At 28.8% G+C, this 21781-nt stretch overlaps 1 protein-coding gene and 1 long non-coding RNA gene across 3 annotated transcripts in view; one reads left to right on the forward strand and one right to left on the reverse strand.

The window, feature by feature from the left end:
* Positions 1-21781, reverse strand: part of LOC139424991 (uncharacterized) — a 72123-nt gene that overhangs the window by 13258 nt on the left and 37084 nt on the right. The gene's annotated exons all lie outside the window — the stretch shown is intronic.
* The window catches only part of LOC107444103 (sedoheptulokinase), a 49472-nt gene continuing 39323 nt past the window's right edge, over positions 11633-21781 (forward strand). The window contains exon 1 of the mRNA XM_016058181.5: positions 11633-12114. Within this exon, the coding sequence (XP_015913667.1) occupies positions 11801-12114 (314 nt within the window). The 5' untranslated portion in view covers positions 11633-11800. The remainder of the gene's footprint in view (positions 12115-21781) is intronic.

Below are 21781 nucleotides of genomic sequence, written 5' to 3' on the forward strand. Positions count from 1 at the left end.
GTTGTGCACAAACTTTAAAGAAATATTGAAATTGTAATTTATAAATAAAACTATAAGAAATAAAAAGAATAATGTAAAAAAATAAAGTTAAATTTTTTTGTAAATGCATAATGCTATAAACATAAAATATTTAACAAAAGTAAAAACAAAATAATGTGGAACAGTACGGATCTCGTATGGACTAAATAATTTCAAGAAGCTATTTCATAATGACAAAATACTATAGGAAAGAATTTCTATAAATAAAATATAAATAATATTTAAAAGTTGCATTACATACATATAAGTTTGAAGTACCAAATCACAGAAAAAAGGTAACTTATTGCCTATGTCAGAAGTCACATTTAGCAAAACATTTAAAAAATGAAAAAATAAATAAAATAACAATGTGTAAGGCAATAAATTTTATAAATAAAATCTGAAGTCAAAATAAATAAAATAATGTGTGAGGCAATAAATTTGTAAACAAAATCTGAAGTCAAAATAAAAAAAATAATGAGAGCCAGTAGACAATATAAAATACGGCAAGGGCAAAATATTGTACCAGATAAACGAATCCCAGGATTCTGTGTTATATTGTTAGGCAAAACATTGTAAGCCAGAATGACACAGTGGCAAAATTTCCATGGACAAAATATTAAAAACATATCTAAATTGAAATATTTACAGCATTACAAATAGACAGGTGTCCCAAGAAATTAGACCATAGAAAAATCACCAAGTCTAACTATTTGTAGATCAAAAATTGTGTTTAAAATAAAATTTATGAAAAAAAAAAATAGAATTAAACGTTTAATATGATATACATCATGCAACAGATAACAAAATCTTCAACAAAAATAATGTGTAACAGCATCTTTTATGAATGAAAATGAAATTATTTAGTTCAGCAATTCACACAGGCAAAATACTTTCGACTAGAATATCATGTTGAAAAATTTTTTGTGAAAAAAAATAGCATTTAAAATTTGCAATAATTGCAGCACTCCATGAATGAAGGTTTGTTTTAAAAACTATACCACATATAAACCACCAAAAAAGATAACTGTCAATAGATAATTAAGAGGTTGTATTTAATAAAAAAATCACAGATAAAATTATATTTTATCTGTTATGCATCATGCAATGAATTTCAAAATCAAAATCTTCCACAAAACTATCACCACAATCCTTACACACATTTAATTTATCTAAAGTATGAGTACGGAAATGTTTGTCTAAACTTCGTTTGCTATTAAAACTCTTTGAGCAAATATCACAATAAAGTGAATCTGATATTTCGTTAAAGAGAACATCCACATGAAATTTTTTATGTTCTTCAAAACTTTGATAATCTTTTAATAATTCACCACACACATCACACTGAATATTTTCTTGTACAGAGTTATCTTTTTCCTCTGGTACATCATTCAATGAATATTTGTGACAAATGGGTCTTTGATGAGGTAGCTTTCCATTATTTAAAACATTTTTACTTTTAAAATGTTTTGGTTCTGCGTCTTCGTTTAGCACTTTTATAACATTTTCCGAATGCGAAGAAATATGATCTTGAAAACTTTTCATATCAGTGTATTCCTGATTGCAAGAAGAACACAAAAACACAGATAAATTTGCCTCACAAGTACAAGAATCAGAATTGCATTTTTTGCAGAATGGATAACGGAGATCTAGGCTGTGATTCTTAAAATGCTTTTCCATAGAATATTTCGATTTGAAAGCCTTATTACAGATATTACAAACATGTGTACGCTCTGTTTTGTGTGTTTTGTCATGTTTACACAGCAGGTGCCAAGAGGCAAACTTCTTATTGCACATAGAACATGGAAATGTCTTTTGACCAAAATGAGTCAATAAATGAGATTTTAGTGCAAATTTTTGAGAAAACCTCTTGTCACATACATCGCACGCATGCGGCCTATCACCAGTATGAACAACATAATGTTTCAATAGAGTGCTCTTCTGGACAAAGCCCCTTTGACATATGTTGCAAATATGAGGTTTAACACCAGAATGAATGAGACAATGCTTTCGCCATGTACTTTTATCAGTAAAACTTTTGTAACATATCTCACAGACGTGTGGTTTTTTGCCTTCATGGATTAAGGAATGAGTTTGTAAACTGCTTTTCTGAGTGAATCGTTTATTACATATGTGACAAGAAAATGGTTTATCTCCTGTATGAGTAGCAAAATGAAGCTCAAGAGAATGCTTAGAAGCGAATTTCTTGTCACAAAAAGTACACACAGGGTTGCTTAGATTTATTAACCAATCAATCTTATCTTCAGACGATTTATAACTGTTTGTTCCGCTTTCATTTGCGTAATTTTGAAGAGCATTAAGTTCGTTTGGGCTGGATTTTATTGATCCAATAGACATTATAACGATAACAGAAAATTTCTTAGGTTTTAAGATCAAGAAAAGAATAATAAATAAGACGAAAATTAGAATTTACTGTTTTTAAGCAAAAAATGAAATTTTTTTTTGGGAAAGCGATACACTTTTAGCTTTGTAAATTGTAAGCTTCTACAACTATTAAACCTCAGAAGGAAATTTCATTTAAACGACAAAACCAACGCCTAAACAAAAATTGAAAATATAATAAAAAGATATTATTGTATAGTTATATAACTAAACAGAAATAGTCAGCCACAACATGACTGGTGACCGATAAATCACAAAAGTAAGCAAACTGCTTTTTTTCTACGCTAATCTACTGAAGAAAGTCTTATACACAAACGAACAAGTTTTTTCATTCTAATTAGACGTTTTTATTATTTTCCGAAAGTTCATTTCTCCAAATTATCTTACTTGTACTGGTAAAAATCATTTTCCTTCGATGTTCTTACAATTTTATTATCTTGCAACTGTTAAAATGTACTGCAGAGATGTTACATCAACCATCTTTTGGTTTGTAATTAAAAATGCACTACAGATACAAAAGTACAGCTACAATAACAGAAAAAATGTAGAGAAAAAGGACAAATAAATTTTAAAATATGGAGGTAAATTGACCGAAACAGCAGTGTTTATTCTTATTTAAGTGATATCCCATGTTAATTGCGTCCCATAATTATCAATTATTGAAAGTTTCTGGTAAAATTAATTGAGTAATCTAATCTCACCTTCAAAAATTTAATCGTTAAGTGAACTGTTATAAGCATAATTTTCTTATGGAATATTAATATTTTGTTGCGAAATTTAAACAAGATTTCCGAATGCAAAATAATCATCACGTTTTTCTGACTTCCGGGCAGATACATGGCAAAAATCCAAAAGAAAAAAACAAAATTGGGACAAACTTATAAACTGCTTAATCAACATAGGTAAGCGAATAAACATTTTTCATGAAATATTTTTCAATTCAATGGAAAGCTCTCCGTAATTGTACCTAGGACAAAATAATAACTAGGGTTTCATTTTATTTCATAACCGTCGATAAACAGCCGGTCCAAATTTAAGTTTATGGTTACCAATGTTCAATTCCACAGCCATGTAATTTTGATTCTAATCTAGGAGACAAAGGAATTCTTGGATATCGTATTGGGAGAAATTTTCCTTTTGTGGCGGGCTTTTTAATGGAACTAACTGACACGAAGAGGAGAACCACAAAAACCTCCCACTGGTAGCCTGATGACAAGGGGACTTTAACCCATGATCCGTCTACCACTAAATATAGCCTGTAATCGGAGCGAGCGAGGTGTAAAATTCGTATCGACAAGCCATCGCTGAGATTCGCACTTGGTTCACCTCATTAGGAGGCTCTATCCCTTCAATTTGTACTCCCTGCACCACCACAGCTTCCTCACTAAGATTTGTCGATTTCTAGTAGCAGTCTGTGAGAACCTAAAAAAATCTTATGTACTATATATCACTGATTCTGACAAACTCGAAGAGTGTAATTGATGGCTATTTTCTGGCTAACCACTAAATGTTTCTTTTTAAAATTTTGCATGTTAAAACTCTTTGGCATCTAGGTGATTGTAATTGGCAGTAACAGGTACCGATATGGAAATGCCACCATGTTGAACAACTAGGCAATTTCATTGATTGCAATGGGCGCAAGCATTTCCCGATTCAAAAAATCTTCATAATTTAGTAAGTATGGCACTGTCTTACTGTAAATGTCGTGCAATGCAAACAATTAGAGAACTCTCCTAACCAGTTCTATGGAGCTCTGTCTGTGACTATGGTTACAAGTAGGACTGGGCGATAATTTGATGAATTGGAAATATTGATTCTATGTAATCATCACTGATCCGATGTTTGTATTGCCAATTTTTTGAAGCATCGGAAATTGTGATTTACCGAGATGTGTATGATATTTCCCGATGTATTGTTAACATTGCTGTCTATATGCGCGATGTTGAGCATTGCTCTCAAATAGTACATCAATGCCTGCAAGCTCGCACGAAGAGCATTTTCTTCCGTAAGTGTGCAGTGATAGCTGTTTTGGGGTAGCTTCACAGCATGCTTGCGGAGTCTTCCCAATTCATTTATTGTTTGTTTGGTCAAAAGTTAGATTGAAAGAACGCGTTATATTGAAAACATTACAAGTATAATTATATTGAATGGTGAATTTTCCAAGTTTAGGCGTAAAAATCAATCGGAAGTAATAACCAGGAAGTCTTGCAACGAATTTTAACCCCTAGTGCCATCTGTTCTTAGTTTTACACTGTCAATCATTCATACATGCTGTCCTTTTCTTTAGATTTCAATTTTAACAAGATTTGGAAAGAATGATTATTTTTTAGTGTAACATTTTCAATCATATATTTCTTAAAGAAATTATCTCTAATTTTCAAACAAAACATATTCTCTGAAAGAATTTTTCACTAAGAATGCTAAGATGCTTACAATAAACTTAATTTATTCCTGAAAAATCTCCAGTTCAAAAATACACGGGTCAGTAGGTGAGCACTTAACTGATAAATCAAACTGAGTGGAATTAGTTTTTATTTATTTGCTGATACAGTCAAACCCCGCTATAGTGAACTCCCGGATATAGTGAATGAAATGTTCGGTCCCGTGCTTAGCTATACACGTATAATGTTATTTTTTGTGGATATAGTGAACCAAAAAAGTGAGGAAGTTGGATATTATGAACTTTTTTCTGACTTTGACTGATTTTTCTTCATTTTTTGTAATAATTTTGAAATGTCTACTTCAAAATAAATACTTATACTGATTTTTAAAACCCTCTATAGAGTGGAATGTAGCGATAAGCATCTTTTCTTGTTTGCTCCTTATGTCTCACTTTCCCATCCCTAAATAAAGGCCAATTCAGGCAGATGTATGGACAAAATTTTCCCTGAATCAGCTTCGCTTCAGCTAGATTACTAATTTTTTTTTGTACACAAGGCGAAGAGTAATAAGAAATAAAAATATGTTAACACATTTTTTGTTACTACGTATTATTTTTCAGTCATTTTTGTATTTCATTTTATTGATAATTTATTTAAATGTATAATAAAAGGAAGGAGTTCGGAACCATTACTTAAAATTGCTTGAGGAACGGGTATAGTGAACTTCCGGTTATAGTGAACCGAAATTTCGGTCCATTGAAGGTTCACTATAGCGGGGTTTGACTGTATTTCTGTTTTACATTTTTTTCATGATTGACCTTTTAGATTAAATACCTAAAAAAAAAGGATAATATATTTGTTGTAGATTATAAATTTAATTGAAATCCTTCTTAGTTTAATATATTGATTTTCTTGATATTGAAATAAGTTTGAATAAATGACCTTTATGTGAATTTAAATTTTATGAGAATGAATAACTTAATATGTGATACCAAATGACTTTTTTTTAAATGTAAAATAAAGAGACTTGATGTAAAGCATATAGTTTGTTTATGGAAAGAACTTCCCTTGCCATTCACTATGGAAAAGTGGTGACTATGGTTAAAGGGGTTTCATGTAGGTGTGTTGGGTCATAATTTAAGACAGGTTTTTTGGCTCAGCTCGGGGAGAGAAAGGAAATCAGGGGACAAAGATGCTCTCTTCTTTAAATGCGCTATTTCTAGTTTCTTTGTTAAGCCTACTAAATTTTGTTTCTTCTAAAGGGAGTTTCTTCTATAGACAATCTATAAAATTAACAACATGTAAAATCAAATTGAAATTTCTGATGAATAATCGAATAGATAATGTAGCTAAATGTGCAGTTCTTGAAAATCACGTTTAATTCATTGGTAAAATATATGTTAAGATTTTTGGATACATCATAAACTTTAGCCATGAAGTGTCCTGTTGTGATCATCAAAAAAAAATCTTTGTATTGATCAATAAAAATAAATTGTTCTTTAGTGTCTTTTTCAGAGCTTTTTTAAAATGAGTTTTGAATTCAATTTCTTGTTTATTTCTCAAAATGTGTTTGTTGAATGGATGGGTAAATTACATTACATTTCGACTTTTAAAAACCAAATTATATAAAATTGTTTTTCTAACTTGGATGGTTAACGATAAAGGTCACGCAAAAATTATTTTAAAGTTTTAGAATTGTTGCATTGTGCATAATTTGCATTTTGCGTGATTACATTACTTTAAATTCTTACAACTTTTTTATATTTATCAAAATTTTAGAAATATCGTGTTCTAATAAATTTTTTTTGAGGGTCTAGTTATGGAAACTGTATGCATGACAATTGTGTGTTTAAATAAAATGTATAGCGAATCTACTTAAAAAATAATAATTTATTCTTTAACTATATTTTAAATAATAAAATTTACTTGGTTTGAACAAACTGTATATGTCAGTTATGTGTTATTCGGTTTAAAAGTTATGATTAAAAAAAATTGATATTTTGAGATAAGATTATGCTGCTACCTCCTATATTTTGGGGGTCAGAAATCTAAATTCATCGAAAAAAAGGTATGTTTATTAAAAGAAGGTAAGTTTTTGTGTATGATTTCATAACTTAAAATATCATTTTCCTTAATTATTTAGCATGTTTGAAGTCAGCTCTTCGAACTCTTTCGATTGAGTCGTAGAGCGTAAAAATCCAATTATTAGATAGTAAGTTATGCTGGGTGGTCCGTTTATTTTTTGCACACTGTATATTAATTTACATTTGAAGTATTTTAGTGATTATGATTAGAATCTATAAAGTATATAATTTTAAATAGAGAGTTTAAAATTGAAGACAATCGGGAAAGAATGCCAACCGGAATTTGAAGACAGTCTACGCTGTTCTCGTTTAGATTGCTTCAAAAGTGTTTTTTTCGATGCTTCATTTTAGAAATCTTTGGCGGACTACGAAAAAAAATAGAGCATAAGTCTTTGGGAACGCTTTTTTAAAAAAAAAAAAAAAAATGAGGCACGTTTTAAGAGGATGCCCAACCGTGGGAAAAACTTTATGGCAAATTCTGTTTCACCTTCAATGGGACTTTAAATTTTAGATAAAAGTAAATTTCAGTAAAACCAGAGTTAATGTTTGATATATTGATTTTTTTTCCTTCCAAAATATCAAAATGCAAACAAATTGTGACTGGTTTACTTCATTGCGTAATTCTGTTATTTTTTTCAATTTGATATCTTGAAAAAAATTTTTAGTTAGGTTTACCTGACCTCAATTTTTTTTATACTTGTATAAATTTTAAACTATTTATATAGGTGATAGAACATTTCGAAGAAGTGACCTAAATCCTTAAATATACATTTAAGTATAACTCAGTGTTTTCATCATAGAAAAAAAAATGGGTGAGAATTTCTTACCCTTTCTCAAAAACAGGGTGAGATTTCAAAAAGTTAAGTGAGATTTCTAAAATAACAAAAACTCTTGAAAAAAAAATCATTTCTTTAATTATAATACATTGTTAACGTCTTCTATTTTTTAAAGCATTGAATATTTTTGGTGCATCATCATAGAAGATTTTGCCTTTACAAGGTATTTGTCCATCTTACATCAGTGCATGAAAATTTTGACATGAAGAAACTTTACCTACGGTAAACGCGTGGTTGCAGAGAAATGTATTCTGAAAGGGGTTCCATGGTTGTGTTCTGTTGTTCGAAGAGGTTCTGAACAATACTGGTAAATAGGGAAGCTAGATAATGGGGCAGATGTTGAAAATAATGAAAGATCCAGGAAGAAAAGATAAACGGATTTTATTCTAAATGGCGTAATTCGAAGTTTTTACCAAAATGCGAGAAATTCGTGAATTTTGAAATTGATTTATAGAATGCGCGAATTTCTCGCGGTAATAATTTTTTAATGCGAGAAAAGAAACAAATATGCGAGATTCTCGCGTTCTCGCGCTGTAGTGAAAACACCACGTAGATTGTACCTAATGAGAGTTATATGTTTATTTTATGTTTGACTACAGCTTAATTTTTGCTAAATAATTTATTTTTTACTTAACATTACTTAAAATTTACTTAACATGAAATACTTTTTATAGCACCAAAAGCTGAGGTGGTGGGAAATAAAAAACGAAAATATATTTAAGTTAACTCAAAAATAAGCATCAAAATTTTTTTTTCTTTTGGAAAAAAAAAATGAATCCTCATACCTTTGATGAAAATGATTGTAATTTAATTCCTCAGACGGTAAATATTTCCGAAATATAAATTCTATTTATCCGCTTTCAGAACAGGATTTTTTTTTTAAATAAAAGCTGTTATTGTTCTATAAATCTATTAGGAAAACGAAAGAAATTGTGTAATAAACTTTTGAATTACGTCAACACGTAATTCGTGATTAAATTACAAGGAAATGTTTATGTTTTTAAAAATTGTGATCTGTGCTTTCAAATGTGTTTCAAAATACATTTATATTTTTACTTAATGTTTAAAATAATTGTCTTTAAAACCGTTTCTGATTGCTGTTCGTGCATTCATCACTAGACCGATAATCTTTTAGATTTATAAATCATCATAGAACATTTTTAGTTGTCATTAGCTTGAAATTTTTAGTTATAAGCTTGAAATTATATATTCATCTTTTATTTAACGATAGTTGCTTGTAATTTTTATTTGTAATCCATTCTTAATATTACTTTCTGCATTATTACGTTTTTGATTTTAATTATGATTCAAAGTTTAATACTAAAAGTAGTAAACGTGCGGTATTACCTAACCTTGTTACGCAACATTTTATGATAAACATGTTTAGTTACCGCTTTACAATGATAGAATGGTAAATAAGTTATATTTACTGTTACACTAATTTTTATGTAAAACGGTTTCAGGTCCAGATGTGCAGTTATAATTATGAAAATAATTATTTAAAATTTGAAAGCAATATTAGGAATTAATTTTTCGTGCTATTGCCATTTGGTGCTAAACATTGGACGACTTTTTAAAATAACCAAATATCAACTACGAATTGAACCAAAACAAGTTTGTGATGTTACTCTTAGCAGAATAGAATAATTAGAGTATTTTATCTTAATAGAATAGGGATATAAATCTGTGAAACAAATTGCCGAAACTTATTACGCAACATTTTAGGATAAACATGTTTAGTTACCGCTTTACAATTAAAAAATGGTAAATAAGTTACATTTACTGTTATACTAATTTTTATGTAAAGCGGTTTCGAGTCAAGATATGCAGTCAAAATTACGAAAATAATTATTTAAAATTTTAAAGCAATATTAGGAAATAATTTTTCGTGCTATTGCCATTTGGTGCTAAACATGGGACGCGTTTTTAAATAGCCAAATATCCATTACGAATTTGAAGTTACTCTTATCAGAATAGAATAATTTATCTAGAGTATTTTATCTTCAGTGTTAATTTATCTTCATAGAGTATTTTGTCTTTATAGAATAGGGATATAAATCTGTGAAGCAAATAAATTTAAACCAAAATATAAATAAATAAATTTAATAGTTTTTAGTTTTGGCATAACAATTTGTTTTTTGTCAAGAAACAGAAATGATTGCTTAGCAAATTGTGGGGGTTGGGAAGCTGCCGAGCTTGCAATTCGTAATGTTTATTTTGTTCAATGAGCAATTTTTTTACATAAATAATAATAAATCGAAATAAGTAGATCACAAATGTTTTAGAATAAATTAAAATTGGAAACGTTTAGACATTAGTAAGTTGCTGTTATTACTAAATATTTTACTGATTTATTACTGAAACATTTTAACACAACGGATTTTAAATTAATAATCTAACATATTTTTGGTAGTTCTGAACTGCTTTCCTCTGTGTCGAGAGCACCTTGCTAAAATGTTCTGTTTTCGTTTTTAATTCGTTTTTGTTTTAAATTTTAATTGATTTTATTACTTATAAGAGATTTTTGACAATAAAAGGAATTTTGTTGTGTCTTATACAAGCCGTGTCTCAGTGAGCAAAAATGCACGAATCTCGAACCCCTCTTTCTCAATTACTCACGTATTTTCTAAACTGCATGTTGGTTAATGTTACTTTTATGCAAGTGTTTATTTTGAAAACTTATAATTATTGACATCGTATGAAATAAAATACACAAATATTAAAAAAAAAAAAACTCGTTAATGCTTTTAAAAAGAGGACATTTATATCCTTCAAATTTGTACATCATTTCAAATAAATAATAAAAAAAGGGAAAAGTTAGTAAATCAGTATAACATTTTCGTCCTTAGGTACTAACGTATTTTCTCAAGTATCTATCAATCGATATTATTTTGTTAGAGTTATTCATTTTATAGACTTATAATTATCCTGTAAAATACAAAACGTTAAAAGTAAAAAGAAATGTAATTTATCCTTTTTAAATTGTACATTAATTTGAATTTTAAAAAGTAATGCAAAATTTCGACTCCTCGTAAGATTGACCTTTGTTAATCATATCCAGGGGCATTATTTAAATTTTTATATGGTCGATTATATTTTTATATAGTACGAGTTGACATAAATTATTGAGTTTAATTTGAGTTCGATTTTTATTATCTAGTATATCAGTCGAAAATTTTTCTTTCTTCGCTTTCATCTTTTGAAATTATCACTGAAACGGGACCGTGGTCAAAAGCCTGACACTATGACTGTTTTGAACATAAAGCTTACTTTTTTGTTTTTTAAATTGTGTACGAGTATATACAAGAAAAACTACGTGGTACTTAATCCTAAAATAAGAATTTCACTAGCCTATTTTCTCAGAAAATATAGAAATCTAATAAAATTTGAGCATTCTTAAAATAATGAAATACTTTATAAAAATAACACAATATAACATCTTTTAATTTACATTTTTTTAAAGTATTTTTTTTAAATTTAAGATCGCTTTTTTATAAATGCATAATTTTTTTTCTTTCAAAATTCAAAAAAAAAAAAAAAAATTAAATAAATAAATAAATAAAAAATTTTTTTAACACTTGCGTAGAGTCTGTCTTTATACAAAAATTTCAGTTTCTTTTTCTAATAAAATCGGCTGAAGGCGTAATAATTAAAATTTTCTTTGCCGGCATTTTGAGCAATATCAAGTAAAAACCATCATGAATATTTTTTTAAATTTAATAAATTCCGAATAATTGGGATAAATTTAGCTGCAAAAAAGTAACATTTTAATACATTTAATTTTTTTTATTCCATAGTTTCAAACACGGAAACGACAATTTCACCAAAAAAAAGAAGAGAAAAATAGGAAATGTCATCTGATGCAATTCTTATCATTTGATAGTAACCTTGGCGAATTTCGCTGGTTCTTGTAACCCTGCCAAAAGCCCACTTCGATCCGACAGACACCGCTGCAAGAAACACCTCATCCCGCGGGCAACTTTCCGACACTCAACGCGGTCGATAAAGTGTTTTCTAAGCGCTCTCTTTAAAAATCGCTACAAGGTAGTCGTGTTTTCGGCGCCTTTAGTAGCCGATTATGTCTTCAGAACAGCAAAATTTGGTACTTGGAATTGATATCGGGACCACCACCATTAAAGTATGTCTTGTATCGTCTGGTGGACAGGTAGAGCAATCAGCATCCCGAGAAACAAAATCTTCGATGGTCAGCGACTTGGGACCATTGGGCAGTGAGCAGGATGTCCATAAAATTTGTACAGCACTCCAGTTTTGTTTATCCAGATTGCCTAAAGAATCTTTGGTAAGGGTCACTCACGTGGCTGTGTCTGGTCAAATGCATGGATGCGTTCTTTGGAAAACTGGAGAAGGTTGGAAACAGAATAATTTTGGAAGGTAAAGAACATTCTATTATGCGTTTTAATAGTGAAGAATTGATTAGTTTATGCTAATTGAATACATCTAATCAAATTAGTTTGTCTTGTATTCGAATTAATTTAGTTTTGATTTAAAACTAGTTTCAATTAATTACCAATTCGAATTTTAGAGAATTGGAGCAGAGTGGAAACAAGTTAATTTTTGTTGGTAAATGACATTTTTATATTGACTTGTTTGCAACTTGAAGTACTTAATGCATATTAATTCGATACATCGAATCAAATTAATTAATGAAGTATTCCAATAAATTCAATTTATAACAAAAATAATTGTTAAAATTAACCTGCTTATTTTAATTAATTTCGTTGCGAAGATAAAATGTCACAGTTCTGATAAAATATCGCTAATTATCACTTTTTTGATTGCTAAATAATTTTCTAAGAATGTGAAAGTTTTTTTCAACGTAAAATTATAAACCAAAAGAACTGAAGGACATCTAATACATATAAACCTTTATATACATATATACAGTCATTTTTTTTAAAAAATAAATCTCTTACATAAAAAAAAAGTCAAAATAAGGTTTAAGGTGGGATTTTACGATCAATTTTCCTGTCATTTCGCCTTCAGGATATTTCGCCGTAGCCCATATGCAGATAGCCAGCTGGCTAGATGGTAAAGTATAAAAATAGTGTAATCAACATATTTCACTCGCGTAACTACCAATTTTACTATACCACTTGGATTTTCCTGTCTCAATTGGTTTAATTAAATATTCTATTCTTTTTTCGATATTTAAGAAAATTTAAAAAGTTTCCGAAAAAAAAAAATCACTTACAAAACAGTTTTTTTAATCATTATAGGGTGGATGCTATGAGGGAAAATTTTGAATATGCTTTTAGTCTGTTTTATTTAATTTTCACAAATAAACGGATGGTGGATTTTTGAGCTACTCGACAGTACCTTTCGATACATGTAAAATACAAGGCTGTCACCTAATTAGAATTTGAGATTAAAAATATGCGGTTTTTGATATTCTTTTAAAAATTTTCCGACAAAATTTTAAAAATACTACCATGCATTCCGCATCGGTTGGCGAATGGTAGTTAAACAGTGTGCATTTGTCTAGTTTTGGATTTTCGATAAATATCTCTCTCGTGGTGCAATTTATTTCACAAGAATTTTTAAGTGTTACCCAAATCTATTTTCATCAGTTTAAACTGTATCCATAGAAGTTCTAAACATTATCAAGCTCTATTTATCATATCTAATATAGTGATCCCTTTATGTTCCATCCATTTTTAAAGGTATTGTACTGCGAACTAGAACTTTATCATCAAAAGCTCGTTAAGCACTATATATATATATATATATATATATATATATATATATATATATATATATATATATATATATATATATATATATATATATATATATATATATATATATATATATATATATATATATATATATATAATAACAGGGCTACATCCCTGTTATCATTGTTGTATTCATCTTTAATAATGCAGTCAAAAGCAATAATACGTTATAAAAAGATTTATTTAAAGTTATGCTGGTAGATATAACAGTTCACATCCCCACTCCACAAGGGAGGGGGTGTGGATGAAACTGCGGATGGTTCCGACAGATGTTTATTGGAACACGTTATTCAGCAAGAGACATGCGAAAACCATCGGTCCCGCATTAAATACTACAGAGAATGATGTAATTAGGTTCTAGTCGTACATACCTTTGTAACTCTATGCATTATGGAAAAGTATTTAATGCTTCCTAATATGGAAGTAAAAGGGGGACAAGATTCTAAAAATAACTCCTCCTTGGAAATATAAATCTAATTATTATTCAATGGTATATTTTCAGCCTTGAATTCCCCAAATAGAATATCTCTACGCTTACTCTTTAACAAAGACATTTTATGAAACCGAAAGAGTTTTAATTCTTTTATTAATACAAAAGTATTTATTATTTAAATCGGCAAATTCTCAACTTTTTTTTTAATCAGAAAATACGAAAGCATTATTACCTTAGTAAGAACACATCAGCACCAATAAATGAATTCGATAAAATTGACTTATGTGTATTAAAGTATATTTCATCATCGTTGAAGTTCTTAATGGTAACAAATTAAAACTGGTAAAATAGTTTACCATGGATATTTAAAAATTTGTGATAAATATACCAACCACGACCTTAGAAAGGATTTAGCTAATTTAATTTGCATTTGCGTAATAGTGAAAGTAATGAAAAAAAAATTAATGGGTGATGAACCCTTTTCGGAAAAGCAAATTTTAGTCAGGCAAGCTATGAATTCAGACTGTGTACTCTTATTGAAATTGCTTTAGTCCTTTTTATTGAAGTCTTCTTGGTTGCTTTAAGCTAGGTGGTAGCTAAAAATTGTCGAACGTTTGGAAACAAATAGTTTTATAATGGTTTGTAACATTTTTGGATTGTATTTTCCCAGACTGACAGCACTGTGCCCGAAAGCGTTAAGATAAGTACACAATCCAAGTTTAGAAATAGGTTAAACTTTTGCTGAATCACTTATGAATGAATTAATGCCCCGAAATGTTATACTTCTGTTTGATCATCACATTTATGGATGATCAACTCAAAAATTTTGTTCGCCATTTTGAAACAAGTTGAAGGAAAAGAAATCGTTTATAGTAACGATTCTATGATTAAAAATCTTTTATAATGTGTAAAGATAGATATAATAGACTTCCTGCAAATATCACGCATGAATGTACGTTTGACGATTGTTAATGGAATTTTTTTATTTAATCCTTTTTTTCTTACCTTGAAATAGAATTGTCATCCAACTGAGTCTCATTTCGTGCGATATTTTTTATCTTTTGAACAGCTACCAAAACACTCAAACAACTATGTTGTAGATAAATTTTGATAACACTGTAACGAATACAATTGATGAAAGAATTTTTTTAAACTTATGCTGGCGTTTTTTTTTGTGCGTAATTTTTTATCTTAAAGCAAATTTATGATGTGTCCAAATAAATTTATTCAAAGCCACAAGTACTGTAAAAGTTCGCTATAACGGCAATTCATAATGGCAGATGAAACCGTCGTTATAGTGAGATTGTCTTTATAATCAAATCGGCATATTTAATGTTAAAAAAAGCAATAAAAAGATTTTAAAAAAAGAATTAGCCTAATATACCTTTTTTTCTTTTATTTTGAGCAACTATTGTTGATTTAAAATACCTATCTAGATTAGACTGCTTTTGCCCACAAATTGTGGACTGAATTATGTAATAATTTTTGAAAATCAGAAATGTTAGAACAATAAATCAAGTTTTTGAAAGAGGAAAATGAAACGGTGTGCAATATCTTTTGGTGTCATTTGATAACTGGGAATGTTGAATTTAATTGCAAAGGTATGTAGTCAAATAAAGTTGCATTCTTATAAAATGTTGCAGGATTTCTAAGAATAGCAAAAGAAATTTTTTTGTTCGAAACATTGCTGATGGTTGCTCACACATTGCTTTATGAAAACAAAGGGGTAAAATTGTAAGAATAAAACGATAATAGTTTTTAGCTTTTCTGAATAAATACCAGAAATATCTAAAAATGTCTTTCTCAGCAAAAGAAAATGTATTTTCGTAAAAAAATTGTGTATTAGCAGAAGGCTAGTAATTTTGAACTGGCTATAAACATACAACTTTTTGTATCTTTATTATTAATATATTGAGCCTGACTTCGAAATTTGTCGTTATAGCTTACTTCTCGAAATATGCAGAAATCGTAATATCGAACTTTTACTGCATTTAAAAAAAATTTCAGATAATTTCATTTTTTTTAAAGAAGTTTGGTTGAATTAAATTCGTTTATGCATACTGAAAAGTTTTGGCTTATAGTTGCCACCATTTTTGCTGTTAAGGAAAACTAAAAATTTTTACAGTGCATGTAGTAACATTTTTTATTTACTTTTTCTTTCTTATAGTTTTATACATTTTTTGTTTGTTTCTTTACTGACAATAAATATTTTAGGGCGCGTTTGAATAAATTTATAACTTCATTGCAAAACCATTTCGTTAAAAAATCCGCACTAATTCTTTCAAACAATTGTTTTTTTTTTGTCAATTTCATGTAATTTTTGCACCATAACGATAGTTTTGTATTTAAAAATGTTTTTAGTTTGCCTCATCGCCAAAAATCGTGGCAACTAACACCTGACTTTTTACAATATAAAGAGCAAGACGTTTTTACCGCCATTTTCGTCCCTTGCCTTTTCCTTTTTTACAAATAAAATTTTTATCAAATATGTAAGGTATTACAATGTAATTGAAATGATCCTTATTATTTTTTTATATGAATTTTTTGGATGCTTACATTTAGATTCTTTTTAACACTCTCTTTTTTTAACAACCATTTAAAAATTTTAATGTTCTGTCGCTGGAAAACTTATCAATATGTCCGTGTTCACAATATTTAATGAGCTAAATTATTCTACTAAACATTATAATAATTAACTATTATATATTAGAATTATAATAATAATATATTTTAAAAATTTAGGGACATTTAATACACAAAAAGTAAGAATATGGAAAAAAAATTAAAACATGGAATGCTTCTGTCAGACGAATCGAATTTGTAAAGGGCCCAAAATGGCTCCGGAATCGGAGCGGGATTATAATGTCGTGGACTGCTTATGTGTTATTAAAGGTTTAAGAAAAGGAAACGGAAGCACTAGGAAAGTATTTTCTTGATCGAAATATCTAGTGAATTTGGCTGATTATTTTGGGAATTGAAATAAATTAAAGTATTTAAATAGCATGATTCCATAAATTAACGAGATGAATAATAGTCGGAGAAAAGACAATTCTTAACATTACGATTTGATTGAATCGAATAATTTAATAAACGAATAGAGTTACGCTTTTAAAATTCTTATTTGCTGTGAAATTTCGTAAATATCAGAGCATTTCAACCAATAACGTTTTAATTTGATAATGTCGTCTTTCAATCTCTATTACATTCAATTCGATAAACGTGTTCTTAATTAAATTTGTTCTGAGAGTTTGGTTGAACGATGCACCATGAAAGCATTCCTCGAATATCTAAATGGAGCCAGGAATTCTTAGAATTGTTGGCTTCAATCAGAAATGTATGAAAGTTTGAAATGGTTGCATCGTTTTTATTTGTTGACTGTGCTTTTAATCAAGGAAACTCGTTTGAGTTAAATTAATTATTTGATTTAGAAGAAAAAACGAGCTTTTTGATTATATTTGATTATATATTATTTTGATTAGTGTAAATCAAAATCACTTGAATGATTTATTTTTAATTTAAATAATCATTCTATTTAAGCCTATATTTACCGCATAAAGTTTATTTGTTAATCATTGCATATTTTATGAAACAAAATTGTTCCCTATAAAAAATGTAATATGCGTTTTTTTTAAAATTTCTATTTGTTAGGTTTAAAATAATAATAATTAAAAAAAAAAATACATATTCTGTGCGTATGTTTGTTATTTTAAATCATTTCATTTTTAGCTTTTTGAATGATTCGAAAAGTTGGTTAAAGTTTGTTTGAAATATTTGTTGGCCACTATAAGTTGGAGGAACATTTCTGTTCGGTTTCAATAAAAATAAGCAAACAATTCCCCCTAAACTACTAAAATGGCAATATATCTATAATTCAAATTATTCATAGCTTATTATAAACATTAAAACTAATTGCTTTTATTTTTTTCTCTAAATTCTTAATGATGTGCAAAATTTACGTATTATAAAATAGAACAGCTGTTTTAAAATATCACTGTTGTTTTAAGAACTACACTAAAAATTTTCACTTAATTTTGAAGGTTTGAATTTTCGTAAAAAATAGCTTTGAAATGAAACATTTGCTTTTTACTTTTACTATAAACTACTAAAACACAAAAAATTGTATTTGAAAACGAAAAAAAAAAAAAAAAAAAAAAAAACGAAAAGAAAAGAAGAAGAAAAAGTAATAGAAAAAAGAAAAGAAAAGAATAGGAAGGAAATGAAAGGGATGAAAAAAAAAAAAAAAACTCAAGTACTCTCATAAAAGTCGATTTTTTTCCTAATACGTGTCTAAAGTGATCTTCCTTACTTATAAAGATTGAAATAAGATAATTCAAAGGAACAATGGTTTTTATTGTGATAAAGATTGAGGCGTGTTTAAGTATGGAAACCAATTAACTGTATTATGATTGTCTGACGAATAACCCATTATTTTATGATTATGATTCTCGCCGTTAATAAAATAAAATTGTTTTTAAAATTTTATTATGACTAGCTGAATAACCGTTTTTCGTAAGAGGTGAATAAAAAAAATCCATTAATCAGTACTCAACAACACTACGAAATCATGTACGAAATTGAAAGTCATATACCGACACAATTGAAGAGCTTGGTGGAAGAACCAGGTAAGTGACAGTTTTAGGGGTATTTATGAATCACCGAAAATAACATAAAGTGGTTACATCAATATGGGTATGTTTAATGTGACAGAATTGTTTCTGCATTCATTTTAATCTTAACATACGTAATTCACGCTAGTGTTTAGTATGCTAGGATGATTTTTATTTTCAATTTAGGCAGTGGTAAATAAGACAAAGGATTAATAGCCCCGCCTTCTAATAAATGGGTAATATAACAGTTCGGAGATCATTTTTCCTCCTTCTTATAATGATAATAGTTTCTCTGAAAATTATCTGGTTTTTCCACTAAGCTTTTGAATTAATAAAGCTAAAATAATTTTTATTTATTTATTATTATTTGTTGCCCTACCCGGTGACTTTACATTACCATATTAAGCAAAACACGTTTTTTGTAGTTCATCCCATCAGAATAAAGGTTAATTGTATTTAGCCACGCTTGGGGTAACAATATTGCTCTAGGCCAACTCATGATAGTCAAAATTTACCAAGCAATTTTGTCCGGTTCCTACCCTTTTCAAAGAGCCGTAAGGCTATTTCCATACTATCTGTATTAAAACTTCGTATTTGTGCAGTTTTTAAAATTGCCAAATGTATCAATATAATACTTTATACCTATACCAGTTTGTTTGGTACTTTATTGTTCAACTCTTCAACACTTGAGTTTTATGCGAAACGCATTTATTAGTGGCAGTAAACAAAAGGTGAAATTTTAAAAACAAGATTTCTTCTAGATCTTGATAAGGACTTTGAAACAAGGGAAATTCTCAAACTGACCTTTAATTTACTGTTTAAAATATTTAAAAGTAGTGGCGAAAAAAAGTTATTTTAATTCCTCATTCATTAAAGTATTCATTAAATTATCTTCGTTACCACTGGAAGAATATTTTCTGAAACGACAGAAAACCCGTTGTAAAATTCTTATTAAAGCTGCAAGAGTGACCATAATATCAGTAGTATACATTAAAAAATTAATTAAGCGTTATCTGCGTATGGAGACTTTCTGCGGTTTCTCTAAACTTATTTCCTATTAACCTTATCTCCATTAGCTTAGCTTTTTAGCACGTAGCTTATTTTTATTTCAATTAATACTTCTTACCAGTATAAATTAAGTATCGCTATCAATAAAAATGTGGCGAATAATAATATCCCCAAAACGAATAGGAATATTTACTCCATTGGCTTTGCTTTCTATAGATAGGTTATTTTTTATTTCAATTAATACATATTAACAACATTAATCAAGCTTCATTCTTGTCAATAATAATATGACAATTTTTTTATGGTTCCTCTAAAACAAATTCCTCTGAGTACCTTTACTTCATTGATTTTGGTTTTTAGTACATAGCTTATTTCTTTTATTTCAATAATCATATATCACTTGAATTAGTTAAGAACCGTTTGGCGATTTTTTACTTTTCTCCTAAGCGAATTAGTACCACTTTTCTATCGATTTTGCTTTTAAACTTATAATTAATTTTTTACAATCGAACTAATTTCGATTTTAAATTTTTTGATTTTATAGAAACACATTTTAGAAGAATAACTATAAACAAAATAAACTCGTGTTATCAAATAACTTTAGGAATATTAATTTGGCGACGTAGTTCAAGAATGCTACCACGTTAATGTTGTTCATTGAATTTATCTGATATAGCGAATAAAGTAATTAAATAAAACGCGTGCAATAACCGTTTTTTTTTATCAAATTAAACTGTAAGCCAACCAATATTAATGATATTATCTTTAAAATTTTTGAAAAATTAATTGGGCTATAGTTAAATTTAAACAACGGTTTCGCTTAACCTATCAGAAAAGTCTATTTCGTTTTTCGCTCTTGCATCGAACTATCTGTATGACAAATTTCATCTCTTTCTGTCCGATGATTTAGGAGTCTATAATGGACACACAGACAGACAATAATTTTTATATATAGAGATAATTTAGTTACTTTGTTATATTTGTTTCCATTACTGTTAATGAAGAACTTCATTCTAGGAACTTCATTTACAGTAAAAACTTTGAACTTCTGACAGCCATCTATGCCATTTGATGTGTTTGTGTCTATTAAAATAGTTATTTTATTAGGTTAGCAACTAAGATGTATCCATTATTCATTTTTTTTAACATTCCTCTTGATATGAAACGTTTTTGGTATGATATTTCAGATAATTTTAAAGAGTATATGTTTTGTTCTACTGGAATCAATGTTTCTTTTCCCCGACTTAATTTATGGTAATTTTCAGCCCATCAAAAACGGGAATGTCAAATTAAGAAAAAGGAGCATTTTCGTCTCCTCTTTCTTTTTGCTTTTATTTAAGGTTTTCAGGCCGCAAAATTGTTTCACAACATTTATGTTGTATATGGAGAGAGTGCCATAGTGAACGGTTCCTTCAGAACCGTTCGTAATCGGTATGCCAAGTTAAAAAAACGAAATTTTGGCCACAAAGATGTACATCGTTCTCATCGTAAAAAAAAAAAAATAAATAAATAAATAAATAAATAATGGATGCTCAAGTTTTATGAAGCTTTTCTCGTTTTTGACGAAACCGTTTCTTGGTATATGCTTCAAGCAAAAATTTCGTCTACATGACGAAATAACTATCGTTACTTCTTCGAGGAACTTCGTTACTTCTTCGAATTTCGTCAAAATTAAAGAAATATTTCGTCATTCTGTTTTTTCTGAACAAAAAAGTATAGCACCTAATGTATAAAATTCTTCTAATATTAACTTTTTCATGTGCACCATATTGGTGAATCAATGTCATCCAAAAATCTCAAGAAGGACAGATAGAACAAGGATATAAATCCCACTCATGCCCGATTCGAACCCGGGATTTTCCTGAAACGAGGCCAACTCCTTGATCACCATGATCGGCTTGTTTCGTCTCTTTATTTTCGATCGTTTAGTCGTAATTCTAGCTTTGTCAGTCTATTTAACAATTTCCCACACTGAACTGCGATGAGGTTCCGAATTGAGGAAACGTTTTCGTCACATATATGTGACACTTAGCGTTTCGTCGCATATCACGTGATTTCTCGACGAAACGATTCTCAAAATTAACGAAATACAGCGCGAGGATTGCTGAATCATCATAAGTGAGAATTTTATATCTGAGAGTGTTGAGTTCGATGAAGATAGATGAGAACAACTTTTGCACGATAACTAGCTTTAAAAAAATGCATAATATGTAATGGTTTTATGCCAAAATTTTTTAAATAATCAATTGATAATA

This window comes from Parasteatoda tepidariorum, chromosome 2 (assembly GCF_982258835.1).
Source record: "Parasteatoda tepidariorum strain Cologne lab strain chromosome 2, Ptep-v5.0, whole genome shotgun sequence".
NCBI classification, from domain to species: domain Eukaryota; kingdom Metazoa; phylum Arthropoda; class Arachnida; order Araneae; family Theridiidae; genus Parasteatoda; species Parasteatoda tepidariorum.